At 51.4% G+C, this 14,690-nt stretch overlaps 1 protein-coding gene and 1 pseudogene across 6 annotated transcripts in view; both read right to left on the bottom strand.

The window, feature by feature from the left end:
* Positions 1-468: 468 nt before the first annotated feature.
* Positions 469-3,994, bottom strand: LOC137842570 (uncharacterized; annotated as a pseudogene).
* A 304-nt stretch (positions 3,995-4,298) lies between these two features.
* NACC2 (NACC family member 2) overlaps positions 4,299-14,690 on the bottom strand; it is a 45,395-nt gene continuing 35,003 nt past the window's right edge. For all 6 annotated transcript variants that reach the window (XM_068656764.1, XM_068656765.1, XM_068656769.1 and 3 more), the window contains 4 exons: positions 10,084-10,251; positions 7,351-7,456; positions 6,951-7,048; positions 4,299-5,034 (listed from right to left, as the gene is read on the bottom strand). In XM_068656764.1, the coding sequence (XP_068512865.1) occupies positions 4,535-5,034; positions 6,951-7,048; positions 7,351-7,456; positions 10,084-10,251 (872 nt within the window). In that variant the 3' untranslated portion in view covers positions 4,299-4,534. The remainder of the gene's footprint in view (positions 5,035-6,950; positions 7,049-7,350; positions 7,457-10,083; positions 10,252-14,690) is intronic.

Here is a 14,690-nt window from a genome sequence, read left to right as displayed (position 1 = left end):
GGTGGGATTTAAAGCACAACAACCAAAGAGAGAGCGGCTGAGGGGGAGCGTGTGGTGCATGTGGGGGCATCAAACCCAAAGACCCACTGGCCAGCCTGGTGAGGTGCGGGGAGGACCCACGAAAACCCCAAATGCTGGGAGAGCCCCAAATGCTGACAGAGGTGGCATCGCGTGGTCCTTCCTCTTCCACACCCCAAAGCTGAGCCTGCTCCCTTCTTCCCCCCATCACACCCAGCTGGGGGTCCTACAGCTCGTGGGGAGCCCGTGCTGCCCCTGAGTCCCCAGAAACTCATTGCATCGTGCACCAGGGACCCATCCCGGGGCCATGGGATGCCCGCCAGCACCCTCCTCGTCGGTACGAGGCATTTATGGGATCTCCCCTGTACCATGCATCCCCTCCTGCCAGCACCGGTAACATCCATCGCCGATTAGTGACCTCCAGAAAAGAAAGAAAGCAGAGCAAAGAAAGGCTTTTAATTGCAATTTACTTTATTATTTTGTAAATGTGAATTTTACAAAGCGTTTTACAATTAATGATCACGTTTTTGTTTGTTTGTTTGTTTTTTTATGGATTTTTCATCATATGAAAACAGCTATGAGCACAGTTTCAACTGGGGGGGGGGGTCCTTAATCCTTTTTTTTTTTTTTTTAGTTACTGATATATCGTGTCAGCCATGGCTACAAAATAACAGTCTTAACTATACAGAGTAAGAGCACATAAATACTAGTGAATAATGCACGATAAAAAAAAAAAAAAAAGCTAGCATCTTTTGTGGCTGAGACAGCTGAGAAACATAATTCAGTGGTACTGTGAGATTTTTCTTACAGCACAGAAAGTATTTTTAACAGTCATGAATTACAGTACTACTTAATACCCTATGAAGACGCTTTAAAAACAACCTTGTACTTTTAAGTCCTTTTTCCCAAACATCCTGTCCAAAGGATTAATGTTCTATTTGAATCAAGTGCCATCCAAATGTTCAAGTCAAAAATATTTTATACATTTATACTTAGTTGTTTATTTATTTATTTATTTATTTATTTATTTATTTTTTTGTCTGCTAAAAATAGTATTGCAAGTTTTGGCTTTTATTTTGACATAAAAATCACAATGGTGTGCAAAACGCTTACAGTGGAAGAAACTCGTCAGAACACTTGGAGGTTTTCCCAATTCGAGCGCGCTCGACTTCGCGGATCCAGTTTGTCGGCTGTTGGGGCACTTTCTGCTTGTTTTCTACAAAAACTCCCTCATTTCGAGAGCCACCTTACAGCAAGCCCCGGCTGTCTCGGGCAGGGTAATGCGCACGTTTGCAGCTTGCTCGCTGACAAAATGACAAATTTATACAGCAGGAACACTTTGAAACAGCAGTTGGAGCCCAAGACAGCTCTGAACTCTCAATTTTGTGTTTAGGATTTACTGCCGGCAGAGGCAAACAGGGCTTGTCTCTTAGTTTTCAGTTGGTTAATGGGCCATACACCCTTCTCCACTCGCAGCGAGTTATTTCCATAAAAATAAGCAATCGAACAAAACCTTAGCAGTAAAGCGGCCGAGGACGGGTGCCGCCAGTCCTTCGCTGAGCACCGTGCCCGCGACGCGGCGCTCGGAGGCGTGAAGCGGTGCGCGGCGAGCCCCCCGCCCGCGGGACCCCCATCCCGGGCACACCACGAGCGGGCCCTGCCCCGCCGTCATCGTCCCCGTGCCCACCGGCACCGCAGCCACCGCGGGCATCGCCCCCGAGCATCACCCGAAGCATGAGGAGCGGGGCGGCGAGGCCGAAGGCCATGCAGCCCTTCGGCAAGCGGCAGCACGGGGATGGCACGGGGACACCGGGGGCACCCGGTGCCATGGGGGGCACGGGGCCAGCAGCCACGCGGAGCTCGTTAGGCTCACGCTGCGATTTCTTTAAAGGTGCTTGGTATAACTTTAGATATATAATATACATGTAATATTGCTAATAGTCAAGCATAGGAATAAAGGTGCAGACATACCATAAATACTGATGCTTCGATTTTACACTATCAGACCTAGATGAATGCAGTTTCCTATTCACATTATAAAGCAGCCCCAAGTTCTATAATTTAAGATAGTGTCGTAAACAAAGAGGAGGAAGGAGTCGGTCATGATCTGATTTTCTCAATTTGTTTTCCTTGGAAAAAAATGATCAAAAAATTCTAAGGCACTCAGGAAAGCCGCATACAATCGATGGACTGCTCTGTTCTCACGTTACATTCAGTATTTTAAAGGGGTTACTTTTTTTTTTTTGTTTTTCGGAAGAATACAATCATTATCCATATAACATTTTCAAACATATCATTAATCCTCCACACACAGGAAACATTAGTGCAAAATGCTTGCCCTCATCTACCAGATAAGGAAAAACCCAACGCCCTTCACATTTTAGAAGTTTGCCTTCCTAATAATAATAATTAATAAAACGAACAAACCCAAATCAGGAAAAAAAAAAGAAAGAAAGAAAGAAAAAAAAGAAAGAAAGAAAGAACCCCAAAAATATACAGGAAGTTGTGCTAGGTATAAAAATATATATTTTCACTGTGCAACTCGACTCTCTTCAGATTCTCTGTCCTAAGCCATTCAAGTACTGCTGCCGCTGTCCCCCGGGGACGCCCGTCTGGGAGCTGGTTTGGTCCAGGACACCTTGAGCCGGCCGGGAGCCCCAAAGTGCCGAAGGGGAGGAGAACCCTTCCCGCTGCCCACCCGCTGCCCACGGCCGCGGGCGTTTCGTTTGACGTGGGTAAAGTGCAAACAGGGCCCGGGCTGTGCCCGTCCCGCGCCCCTGCGGCATCGCGCCCGGCTCCGCACGGGGCTGGGGGCACCGGAGGCAGAGAGGAGCCCGGCGTTCACTTGTCTGAGGGCAAAGAGCAGTGGAACGCACGAAGTGCCGGACAGCTTCGTTATCACGATGCAAAAAAAAAAAACAGCTTCAAGTATCGAAGAAAACAAAACACGCGGCCAAAGGCTGGGTCGGCCTCTCACCCCTCCCCTTCCCTCACTCGAACACAAAGACGGAAGAAAACCCTGAGCAAAGCGCCGTCTGGATTCAGGAACCAAAGCAGGAAAGAAAAGAAGAACACAGCCACAGGAGCCTGCCAAAGTGACCAGTTGTGCACTTGTTCAGAGATCCACACTTAGTACAGGACACACTGTAAATGCCTTTCAAGCAGGCCTGTTAGTCACAGTAAAAATAAAAAATTATCATTAAAAAAAAAAAAAAAGCCATACTTGGCTTTCACATGGCTGCCCCCATCCTCAGCATCATCACGCACGAGCCTGGTGCCCGCAGGCACCCCGCATTTCCCCGTCCCAAGCAGGGGTGTATGGGGCCGGGCAGCGAGGCTGCTCCGAGCCGTGGCTTTGGGGACGATGGACTGAGATCCCTCGGGGGATGTCCCCCACGGCCGGGTGCTCTCTTGGATCCACCCTCACCCAGCTGGGTCCCCGCAGGCAGCCCAGCCCGGGGACAGCAGCTCTGAACCACAAGCGGGCGGATAAATCCCACAGGGCTTCTTCCCAGGAGGGTCTGTCCGGAGGACGAGCCAGAGGCCAAACGCCTCCTCCTCCCACCGACTTCATGGAGGGGCACGAAGCTAATTAAAAAAAAAAAAAACACAAAAACGACAAAACAACCCTTTTTGTACCCAATACACTGCAGCTAAAGACGGAAGAGCAGACTGCCGGCCCCAGCGAGGTCCCAGCCTACGGCAGCCACCAAGGGACGCGGCTTTGGCAGCCCCCCCGTGGGGCACCGAGCAAGGAGAAGGAGACAAGGAGCCGCTCGGGGCGGGAGAGCGAGAGGAACGAAACCCAGAACCCAGCCGCATCGAGAAACAACACCAAAGGAAAAAGGGCAGGGCTCAGCCTGCAGCCCACGCATCCTCCCTGCACGCACGCCGGGACACGGGGGCAGCCCCCGCTCCCTGCGCCGGGTCCTTCGCCGACCTTCCACCGACAGAAGCGTTGAACAATTTCCCCCACCCTGTGCCACTTGGCTAGAGCCGTTCCGCGAGAGAAAAATCCTTGCCAGTCAAACCACTCGTACCCTAACACATCTTGCTTTCCTGTGAAGCGACGGTGAAACTCTCTTTTCAAGGAAAAGGTTAACGATGGCTTTACTTCTGAGCTGAGAAATGGATGGGGTGGTGATGGCGGGGGTGGTTGGGGGGTGTCTAGCTTTTCTCCTCCCCTTCTTAGAAAAAGAAAAATAAGGAAAAAAAAAAAAAAAAAGGAAAAAGCTACAATCTTATAGACTAACCTCAGGAATATCAAAAAAGGAGCCCAATAGTTTTTTCTTTTTTTAAGTAGGTCGCCACAGACCTAGTCGTTTACAGTATAACGAATGCGATTATTTCCTTCATAAATTTTAAATACAAGCAGAATAAAAATCACATTTTTTTCAGGCAACAGTAGCAGTTCAGTAGGTAAGTGGCTTGATCACATTTTTGTTTTGTATTAGTAATGCATGCAAGCAGCTTTAGTATTACAGATCCCTTATAGGTCACAAAACGTTTGCTCTCTTTATAAAGTCCCTCCGTAAGTACCATCTTGTCTTCTCACCGGAGTTTCGGGCCGGCTGGAGGAGCCAGAACCTTGTTCAAAAGGTTGCGGAGTGCTTTGGGTATCCGATGCCATAGCATCTGTGGCAGCTGCCTCTTGTATAACAGAGCCAGCCCCTTCGGCATCCTCGCTCTGTTCAAAGGACTGGCTGGATCCATTGCTTAGATCTACGTTCACCGTGTTAGTTCTCAGAGCTACTATAGTTCCTGAATCGCTCCTCCTTTCTGCATAGATTCGCTGCTCAAAGACCTGAGCAGAGTTGGGCTGGAATTCGGGATCCAGGGGGACACTGTTTGTGGTGGAGCCCATGACCGTGCGGTACATCTCCATCCCCTCCGGCAGCATGGACTTAATCTTCGGGAGCCAGCGCTTGCGGACCCGGCGGGCGTTGGTGCACATATCGGCCGCTATAACATTCATCTCGCTTTCCTTAAAGCTCGGGGCAAAATTCTGACAATACACTGCAAAGACAGGGATACACAGAGCTGAGGAGTCAGGGAAGCAACACCATGAGGCTGAGCGACCGCAGCCTCGCCCGACCTGGACGCGCGCCGATCGCCAGCAGGTGGAGGAGCTCGGACCCGCAGAAAAGGGCTCCTCAGCTCCAGGGGCAGCCGGGAAGGGATGCAGTGGAAGGCAGAGAAACCCCAAAGGGACTGGAGGAAGGGGGGTGGAGAAAGACCAAGCACTCCCTGGGGATCTGGAGAGCCCCAGCGGCACCAAGCTCCTGACCACTGGCCCCGGCTGCCAGCAGGGAAAGGCCAGAGGAGAAATAGGTGCACAAGAGAGCAACAGAGGCTCCTAAAAACGAGCTCCATCAGTGGCTCTGAGAACGTGGTGGTGCACAGCTAATGGGAAGGGGTGAGCTCGGTGAGCCCAGCCCTGCTCTCCACACGGGTAAGGCACCCGATGTTGTGGAGCAAGATCCAAGCACTGCCTTGACAAACAGCCATCAGCTACAGCTTGTGCACCGCCTATTTCTAATACTTCCATTTTTATTCCTAAATCTTCCACCCTGCACACGACAGCGTGCTGTGGGCACTGTCACTGCACTACGAAGCCTTTCCAACCTCCAAAATGACCTACGAGCCTCAACAGGGAGCACAGCTTGGCTGAAACGCTGCCTGCCCGGGCTGCCGGGGGGCTCTCGGAGAGCTCCACGCACAGGCTCCAGGCAAGCACAAGCAGCATTTCCTAGTGATTCTCTCTTTATGTACCGAACATCTGCTGGTTTATCCTTTTCCTCCATGTGCTGCAAATCTCAGAGGGTGGCTGGAAGGCCCCTGGAGTTCAGCAGCAGAGCAACAATCAGGGAGAGGAAAAGATTTATCTTCCAAATCTCAATCTCTCTCTCTCAAAAAAAAAAAAAAAAAAAAAAAGCTTAGAGTTTCATTTTCCAGCACAATATTTACATAAAGATTTACTATCCAGAATCCAGCGAGGGTGAGAGAACATTTGCTTTCCACCATATATCAAGCACACACTGGACAGGCTCTGCCGTGCCGACCGTCAGCACTGCCCACGGCACCGCGCTGCTCCGGCTCCAGCCAGCGCCGTGTCGGCAGCGCCCCGGCACGCAGGGGGAGCTCAGCAGCCACGATTAACCACGGGTTTCTGGAGCCTGCTGCAGAAAACTGAACCACCTGGGTGCCAGTAACACAACCCTCTTTTCTCAGCACTGGCTGCTGGGCACAAGCTCGCCAAGCGAAGGGCACTCCGTCAGGTACCCCACACTGGCTCCAAAGTCAGGGTGTAAGCGGTGACACACGGGGACCTTACCTGCAGGACAGGGGAAGGGGTGCTCGTTTTGAACAGCTGAATTTTTCGGGCCCCAGCTCTAAAGCAGTCCAGCTGCTCTATGGACAGACCTGCTGAGCCACACGGCACGATGCAGGGCTTTGCTCGGGGTTCAAATGTTAAAAACAAAAGCTAGTGCTGCTTTACACAAACTTTTAAAAAGGAAATTATTTGCAGCAGGGTTCCTTTCAATTGTTTTTAAAAAAAAAAAAAGTCCATAAAACATATTATAAAACATATAAACCAGGGCACAGAGACCTGGTCCTGCAGTATCAAGCTCCGCTTGATGCTAAAAGCTTGATTTTCATTTACTTCTTATAGCACCCAGTAATTAACTGGGAAATTCGGGTTTTAACACATAGCAAAGCAGTTAGGTAGCAATAATGCTTTCTGTTAAGATATTGCCAAATAAAAAAAAAAAATCAGAACAAAAAATGACATGAAAAATTAATTTCCCTGTAACCTAATTTCACCATTAAGCTCCCCCTGTAACGCAACAGAGCAGGCCTTCCCTGCTTGGGTTTCGGCTTTGCTCCCGGCATGCTGCTCCAACACAGCAGCAGCAAACCTCTCTCCTTACATTTCACTGCGTTAAGGACCCTGCTGTCCAGGGGCTTCCTGCTAGGGTCGCTGGTGGAGGACCGGATTCCAGTTCCGCAGCTATTGGCAAGTGTGTTCCTGCAAGAAAGGCAAAGGAAGATCCTTACACTGGGCACTCCGAGCCCAGCAGCCATCCGAAGCCCCACACAAAGACACCAGCCTCTTCTGCTTAGTTTGGGCAGGGGGCACCGAGCTCCGAGATTTTAAGGCACAGAACTGGAAAATTTGGTGTTGAGGCTCAGGCATTGCTGAGAAACAGCAAAGAAATAAGCGTGGCATACACAGAGCATGGTGTGCTCACACATCATCTGCTAACGTAGTTAAACCACCAGAAAATAAACCGAGTCCCTGGGGGGAGCACGGGCTGCGAGAGGACATACCGATCAAAGAACGTGGCCAGGAGACGTCTCAGGAGGACCTTGTGTTTGACACCGGCACATAAGTGGCAATTCATCAGCTGCCCCCGCGTGATGTAAACACCTGAGCCTGGAAGAGAGGGAGAATTCAAAGTTAAGCCCTCGTGCTGCTGACAGGGGCCGCCTTCGACCCGGGATTTCTGCTTTGCTGCTCGGTCACGATCCCGACACAGCCCAGAGGGGAGCGTGCAGCCAGCAGGGGCATGGGCAAGGCTGGGGGGGCCGCTGTTACAGCCCCTCGGGGTCTTGGCAGGAGCCAGGTAGTGGCACTCCCAATTTTAGCCACGCAGGAAGGAGGTCTGTGGAAGTCAAATGAGTGGAATTTTTTTCTCTCTCTCTTTTTCTTTTTTCTTTTTTTTTTTCTTTTTCCAAAGACACACAGTACAAGGCTTTATCCTGTGATACCATACACACAACCAATTATCTATTTTTTTCTGAAGGAAGAAAACCCCAAACCGTTTGGCTTTTTCTTCTCTCCAGTGAAAGATCGAAGAACACAACTAAACTGAAAACAACAAAAAACCCCACCTAGCACAGAAAGCAGCGCTCATTACGCTACAGATCTGACCGTTTCCAAAAATCCCAGCCCCTAACCTCTTGATACTTCTGGCGAGCTGGGAATTTTTGCTTCTAATGCCCAGAACTGCTGACTTTGAAACACACGGGCTTTAGGGATGTTCTCCAGCAGCTGGAGGAGCCCTGCCAAAGCGGCTTTAGCCGTGCAGAGGTTTGGCAGCAGACCCCGCAGGTTCCTTCCCCTTCCCTACAGAGTGCCCAAAGGACAGGAGCACGCAGGCAGGGGGGAGCTGGGGCTTGGGCTTGCTTTTAATTAGGGTTAAATAACAGGCGATAGCGGGATCCAAAACACCCTACACTCCCGAGACATAAAAACATCTACTGGAGGAATAAAATTACCTCCTGGATTTCCAGCACAGCCTTCAGATTATTGTCCTTTATCTGCGGGATGAAGGCAGAGCTGCTGGGGGGTGGCTGTGCTGGGGGGGAAGGCAGCACCCCTGGCTGGGGGGGCCCCAAATTTGCTGCTGCATGGGGCAGTGTGCCCACTGAGCCCGGGGTTGCCAGAGGTTTTCCTGACCTTCGTGGAAAAAAGCTTGCAGAAGGCAAGCGAGCACCAGCGCGGGTTTCAGAGCGGCTCCGCGCACTGCATCTGCCCGTCGGATTTACTGTGAGCATCGCGAGGCTGGTTTAAGACCCTCTCAGAGAAAGCTGCTGAAGTTTGCAGAATCAGCGATGGCACGAAAAAGCCGAGACAAAGGAAAATGCTCGGAACGGAGAGTTTACGTGAGCCCTGGGTCCAGCCCCCCCGGCTTGGGGACAGCAATTAGCCGTCTCGCCTTTCTGCCCCCAGTAGCAGTATTTTAACACATAAGCCAGAATGCCAGCCGCTACCAAGGGTAACTTCACTTTAATAAATAAAAAATAACCTGGGCAGCCACTATCAGTTAGAGATATTAATCTGCTTTTTTTTTTTTTTCCAGATTGAAAAATGTAAATCAAGCAGAGCTGCCTCGAGCCAATTTGCAGCTCGCACTGTGAAAATAACCTGCACCACTTGATGTTTTTAAGAAGTCTCAGAGAAAATGTAAATGGGTACAAAATGAATATTCCAGATACAAAATAAATACCGGTGGCTTTGTGCTGCGTTGTGCTGAGTGCTTTTCGCTCCTGCCTGCCCCTGCAAACCCACCGTTGATCAGGCAGGAGCCGTTCTGGGCAATCCCTGAAATGAAGATTCCCTCTGCAAACTGATGACAAAACCCTGCTACTCACCCAGAGATAAGAGGCCAGAAAGGACTGCGGGTTTGGATTGATTTTGCTCCCGTGCCTCCTTTTTACAGCGAGGGCTTTGCAGGTGTAAATGAGGCTGCAGGTAAGGGACGTGGCACACAGGTCACCTCACCTACACAGCTACACGGGGGGAAAACAGGCAACTGCCATGCCGTGGGGGCAGCAAAAGGGATTTGGGGGAGCTTCCTGAAGCTCTTCAGACCAGATTCGATCCAGAAAGCGCAGCACAGCCGCTCTGCCCTGCCCTGTGTCCAGCCCTGCAGCACCGGGACCCCCGCAAGCACCACCTCCCACCCCAACGCCCCTATGTCCCTCACAGAGCAGCCCTGAATTCTCCAGGGACGGTAAATTGCCCCCAAACCGAAAATAAAGATGCATGAAAGGACCGAGCAAAATTGATTCCTTCTCCTCCTTCCAACCGCAGCGTATGACAGCTTAAAACATCCCCCATTTAAAAAAAAAAAAACTTCGACAGGTTTTTCAAAGCTTGTTCACTGACACAAATTTAATTTCTATTGCTTTGTAAATCTTATAGTGTGATGATTTTTTTTTTTTTTATAAGATCTGTGCATCTAAATCAAAATACAATTGCAATGCAGCCCACACCAATCAGGAAGAACACAAGCTGCAGAATTCAATTAAAATGCTAAATTAATTCAATTGAATAAATCCTGTTAATGACACATTTTTCTATCAGCAAATTAAAGGAAACTTAGAACTTTTTTTTTTAAAAAAAAAGATGATTGGTGATGAATAATCCAGAAAGACACTGCAAGGGCACACAAAGCACACGGCTCCAGCAATGGTGCGAGATGAACGCATTTCAAGAAGGAAAGTATCAGTGATCTCCAACGATTGCCAAGCCAAGAAAAGTTCCCCCCTTATTACCTGCAACGAGCTCGAGTTTCTCTCCAGGATCTCCCTCTGAGTAGAGTTTTGGGTGGCAGCGGTATCCGATTTGACTGATAAGACTGGCTGGGAGAGCAACTAAATCCCGGCGTATGAGGACACAGGAGCGGTTCTCCAGCGGGATCTGCTCTGGCTTTTCTTGAGCAACTTCAAAATTAAAAGGGAAAGACATGAACACGGATTATTAGGCAGGCACAACGTTAAGAGAAGGTCAGGTTTCAGCTTTTCAGGAAGCTCCTGCAGCCACCCCTCCCTCCAGCAGCCGCTGCCTCGGGTCTGCAGCCCCACGTGGAGGCTCACCGGGCTCTCCACGGGCAGCAGCAGCCTCGCAATTGTGCCTGGATGCTGCGAGAGGGACTCCTGGAGCCTAATTACACTTTAACCGGTTCTAGGTTAATCATTTATGAAAGTGGGCAGCTCTGCACATCTGCCATCAGTCTGGAAATGAAGCATGCAGCGCCGGCTTCCCTGAGCACTCGCAGAAGAACAAGCTGGCAATCCAACCGCGGTCTCTAACACAGGCACTGAACTGCCCGGATTTGATAAATATCTACCTCAGAACCCTAAATACTTCTCATGTTTTCCCTGCTGAAGTTACGGTCAGATTTTGCAGGCTCACACAGCCCCAGGGACAGTCACCAGCTCACCTCCCTCGCCACGACAAGTGTGACCCCAACCGAGAGACCAAAAATTGTGTTGAGCTGCAGCTGCAGGACCCAGTTACACCACTGCCATTTCCCTGCTGCATCTCCAGAGCCCACCAGCAAACATTGACGCTGGAAACCCCACAAAAATGCTTGAAAGCACAAATCCCAGCAGGACAGGGCTGACACGGGCGTACAGGGACTGCAGATGCACCGGGACAGGCCGGGAGCAGCTACAGCTCCTGGGTTTCATCCCAGCTGTGCAGCGATCCGTCCCTCCTCCCCAGGAAGGGCTGATAACGTGGCAAGTGCCATGCATGAAATCAAGTCCAGCTCTACGCTGCGATACCCGTGAACACCGATAAAAGGAAGACCAGCAAGTAGAGTTTCCAAACTTGAGACCTTCCCTCCGCAGCCGCGATGCCCTGTGGGCCGTGCTTCCTCTCTGCAGATAAACCGGCCGGTTTTGCAGACCTGTTGCTGCAGTAGCAGCACAAAGGGTCAGTGTTCCAGCTGGGACGTGCACGCCGTATCCAGTTGCTCCCTGCCACCACCGCAGGGGCTGGACCCGTCGGTGTCCTCCCCGCAGCACCGAGACCCTGCGCCGGGGCTGCGAGGGGCGCACGGCTCGTCCTTGTGTGGGTTAGGACCGATGGCAGCAGCACAACCCCATGTGCACACCTTCAAGCCCATGCCCCTGCCATCTCAGCCCTGTTATTCACACAAAGTGGCCGTGCTCCATCCTGCTGCAGTCCAGGTTTAGGGCAGGAGACCTGAGGGTCCTGTGCACCCCGATGGTGATGGGCAGAGCGCGTCCCGTTAGGCACAGCGCAAATAAACCCAAAGAGATGGGTGCCAAATATCCTATTTATACCAGGGAGAAGGAAAACAAAAGGCCAGCTCTGCTGTCCTTCAGACGTTTGGTTCTGGCAGAGCGTGCCCACAGAAGCACTACGGCAGCACAAAGGCCCCTGCGAAGCAAACACAAACGTGAAGGGGGAGAGGGACGAGCAGCTCCTGCGAGGCACCGCAGGAAGGTCCCGGCCAGCATCCCCTGAGTGCTTCTCTGCCGTGTACAAACCCAACCACATTCCTCCCAATTTCAGATTCCATCGACCGCACACGGCTCTCGTTCTGCCGAAAAGTCCCCAGGAGCCTTGGGATGTGCAAGGTCTTTAACAGCAGCAGTGGGAGAAAGGCAAACCATGCTGCTGGGGTAAGCAGCTGCCAACAGCTTTCTGCCTTGCACGCACGACCCTGAAGCAGCAGGGTCACAAGGCAGAGGTGACAACGGGGCCATGGCTGTGCACATGGCTTGTGATAATTGCGGTAATTGTGATAAATGCTGAGAGGGAGAGCAATGCCCGCTCCGAGCCCCTCTGCACACACACGGCATCCACGCTGCCGAGCAGAAATCCACCACGAAACCCCACCACAACCAGAAGCAGGATGCTCTGCCCTATTTGCGTAAAACTGCAATTTAATACTTTATTTTTTTTAAACTAATGACTCAGGTAAGAATTCCCCGAGATATTTATCACCATCCACAAACTGGCAGATCCTGTGCTGCTAAAGAGAAGCTGATACCGATGCTCAGGAAGGTTTCAGAGGCCTCCAGTGATTATTTTTTTTTTGCAGGTATGAACTGCAGGTCTCCAGAGGAAGCAATTGCAATCAATACAAACACTTCAGAGCAGAAGGGACAGCCAGAAGGTCCTCACTACTTCTGAGCTAATACTTCTATAATTGAAAAAAAGAAAAAAAAAAGATAGAAGTCAGGCTTGGGACCGAAATAGCAACGGGTTGCTGCTGTGATCACACCGGGGCTCCTTCAGATGGCTGCGTTGGGTAAAACCTGCAGGGGCACCGCATGGTGTTGGCCATCCATCGTGGCACATGGGGGCTGAGGGGCTCCTTTCACCCCACAGCACCCACCTGGTGGTGCTCTGCACCCCTGCAGCCCTGCCCTTCTCAGCCCGACCTGGCTGAAGACCTGGAGCTCCTCCACCGGCACACCTCCTCCGCCCCCCATCGCAAGCAATCGCTCCGTATAAAACCAGGCTGGGGCACCACAGAGCCCAGCGTAGCAATAACAAGGCACGCAGGAGAGAACGAGTGCTGCATCAGCACTTTTCCCGGAGAAATTTCAAAGAATGCGGCGTCAAACCCCGCTCCCTGAAAGAAAAGCAGCTTTTGAGGGAAGCAGCGGTGACACGCGGAAACCCGCACCGGGGAGAGCTGGTGGCAATCCTGCCTCGCGAGCACTCCTTGCTTTTGAAGTCAGCTCGTCTTAGACACATGGAGCCATGGAGAAGTTAACATTTCTTCTGCTGAAATCAAATATTTCTCAAAAACAACCCAAAATCTGATCTAACAAGACAAAGCGCGCCCGATCCACTATTACAACTCGGGCACATCTCTCCTGCCGTCTACAAACCTCTCACTAAACAGGCGCACAAACCGTTTTTGGAATTCGTCTCGATTCAAGCATTAGCACAACCTCAATGCCCCCAAAGAAAAATGAGCAAAGATTGAGGGCTTTCAGCTCCCCCAGCCAGCAGATAGCCATCGCCGCGCACAGAACAGTTATGTAAAGCCACGGGACACAAGGGACACTTTGGTCCCATGTTCTCAAAGAAAGCAAGTCTGTTTGGCCTCTGTGCGCGGAAGAACAGGATAGTATTCGCTTCTAATTAATGTGTATCTTCAGAGGGCAGCAGCTCCTTCCCTTTCAATGCACGGGCAAACAATGTGAAGGATTGTGTGGGGCAGTTTTGTCCCCGACCACGAAAGCAGCCTGCCCGCCGCCTGCAGGAAATCGCTGCCGAGGGAGCAGCGCTGGCCGCACGTCAGACGCTGAGGGATTTTATTTTCCAAATCCACGATTTTTCTGAAAGTTGTAGGGATGCTGCAGCTTGTCATGAGTGGGGTGGGGTGGGAAACGTGGTGAGGCTGCAGCAGGTGCCCAGGTTCTGCCTCGTACCATCCCTGCTGCGTCCTGGGTCCTGAGTCCCCGCTTCCCACCAGCCTGCGCTCTCCTCTTGGCCATTTGCTGACATAAACCACACCGGTGGGCAAGGAACAGCAACTTTGAGTTTAGGGATGGGAACCTGAGATACAGAAAAACCAGAGCGATGAACCCTCACCAAAAGCTCACCAAAATCCTGATGACAGAGCCACAAGTCGCGACCCCACAACCACCACCATGTCCCCTCCATCAGCTTCTCACCAACACTTGGGTCATTTTTCCCTGTTCTCTCCTGAAGTTCCTTTCCAAACGGCGATGCTTTACCAACGTCTGTATCCCACAAGCCCATTTTTCCCCCAAAATACCCTGCCCAAAAATAGCAGCCCCTGGCACGGCGAGCCCTCGGGGAGCAGCTGCCCAGAGCCTGGTGCGCCTGCCCGCACGCGTGGGCTGGGTGTGCGATGCAGCCCCAGCCGGGACAGTTTACATTTTCCAAAGGGTACATTTCTAACAGCGTGCTGGAAGGCAGAGCTTTGATTTGTGACCTATTTATACAGGGAGGTAATCTGGAATTAGTATAGGAAAAATATTACTGGTTTATAAATACCCCTATCTTGCCTTGCTGCAGACCTCAGCCAGGAGTGAAACATCTGCCAGCCTAAAATTAAACATCTGTGCTTTACGGTGCGGAAACCGGGACCAGTTCACTGCCTAAAAAGGGCAGCGGCTGCCTGACCCCGGGGCTGGCCCTGTCCCCTGTCCCCAGCCTGGGGACGTGCTCCTGTGGCAGGGGGCAGGTTTCTCACCCTCACCAGCACCTCCGCGCCCGCACCTCGCAGCCCCGAGAAGCCCCCGTGCAAAGCCAGAGCAAAAGCACCCCGGCTAACACCCAGGGCATGCCCTTGGGAGCGTTTCGGTTCCTAAAAAATGCACAAACCCTTTGCTCGGGGCATCCTCCTGCCCACGGCACCGGT

This window comes from Anas acuta, chromosome 20 (assembly GCF_963932015.1).
Source record: "Anas acuta chromosome 20, bAnaAcu1.1, whole genome shotgun sequence".
Classification (NCBI taxonomy): Eukaryota; Metazoa; Chordata; class Aves; order Anseriformes; family Anatidae; genus Anas; species Anas acuta.
The sequence above is the reverse complement of the archived record's forward strand: the minus strand, read 5'-3'. Positions and strand labels throughout refer to the sequence as shown.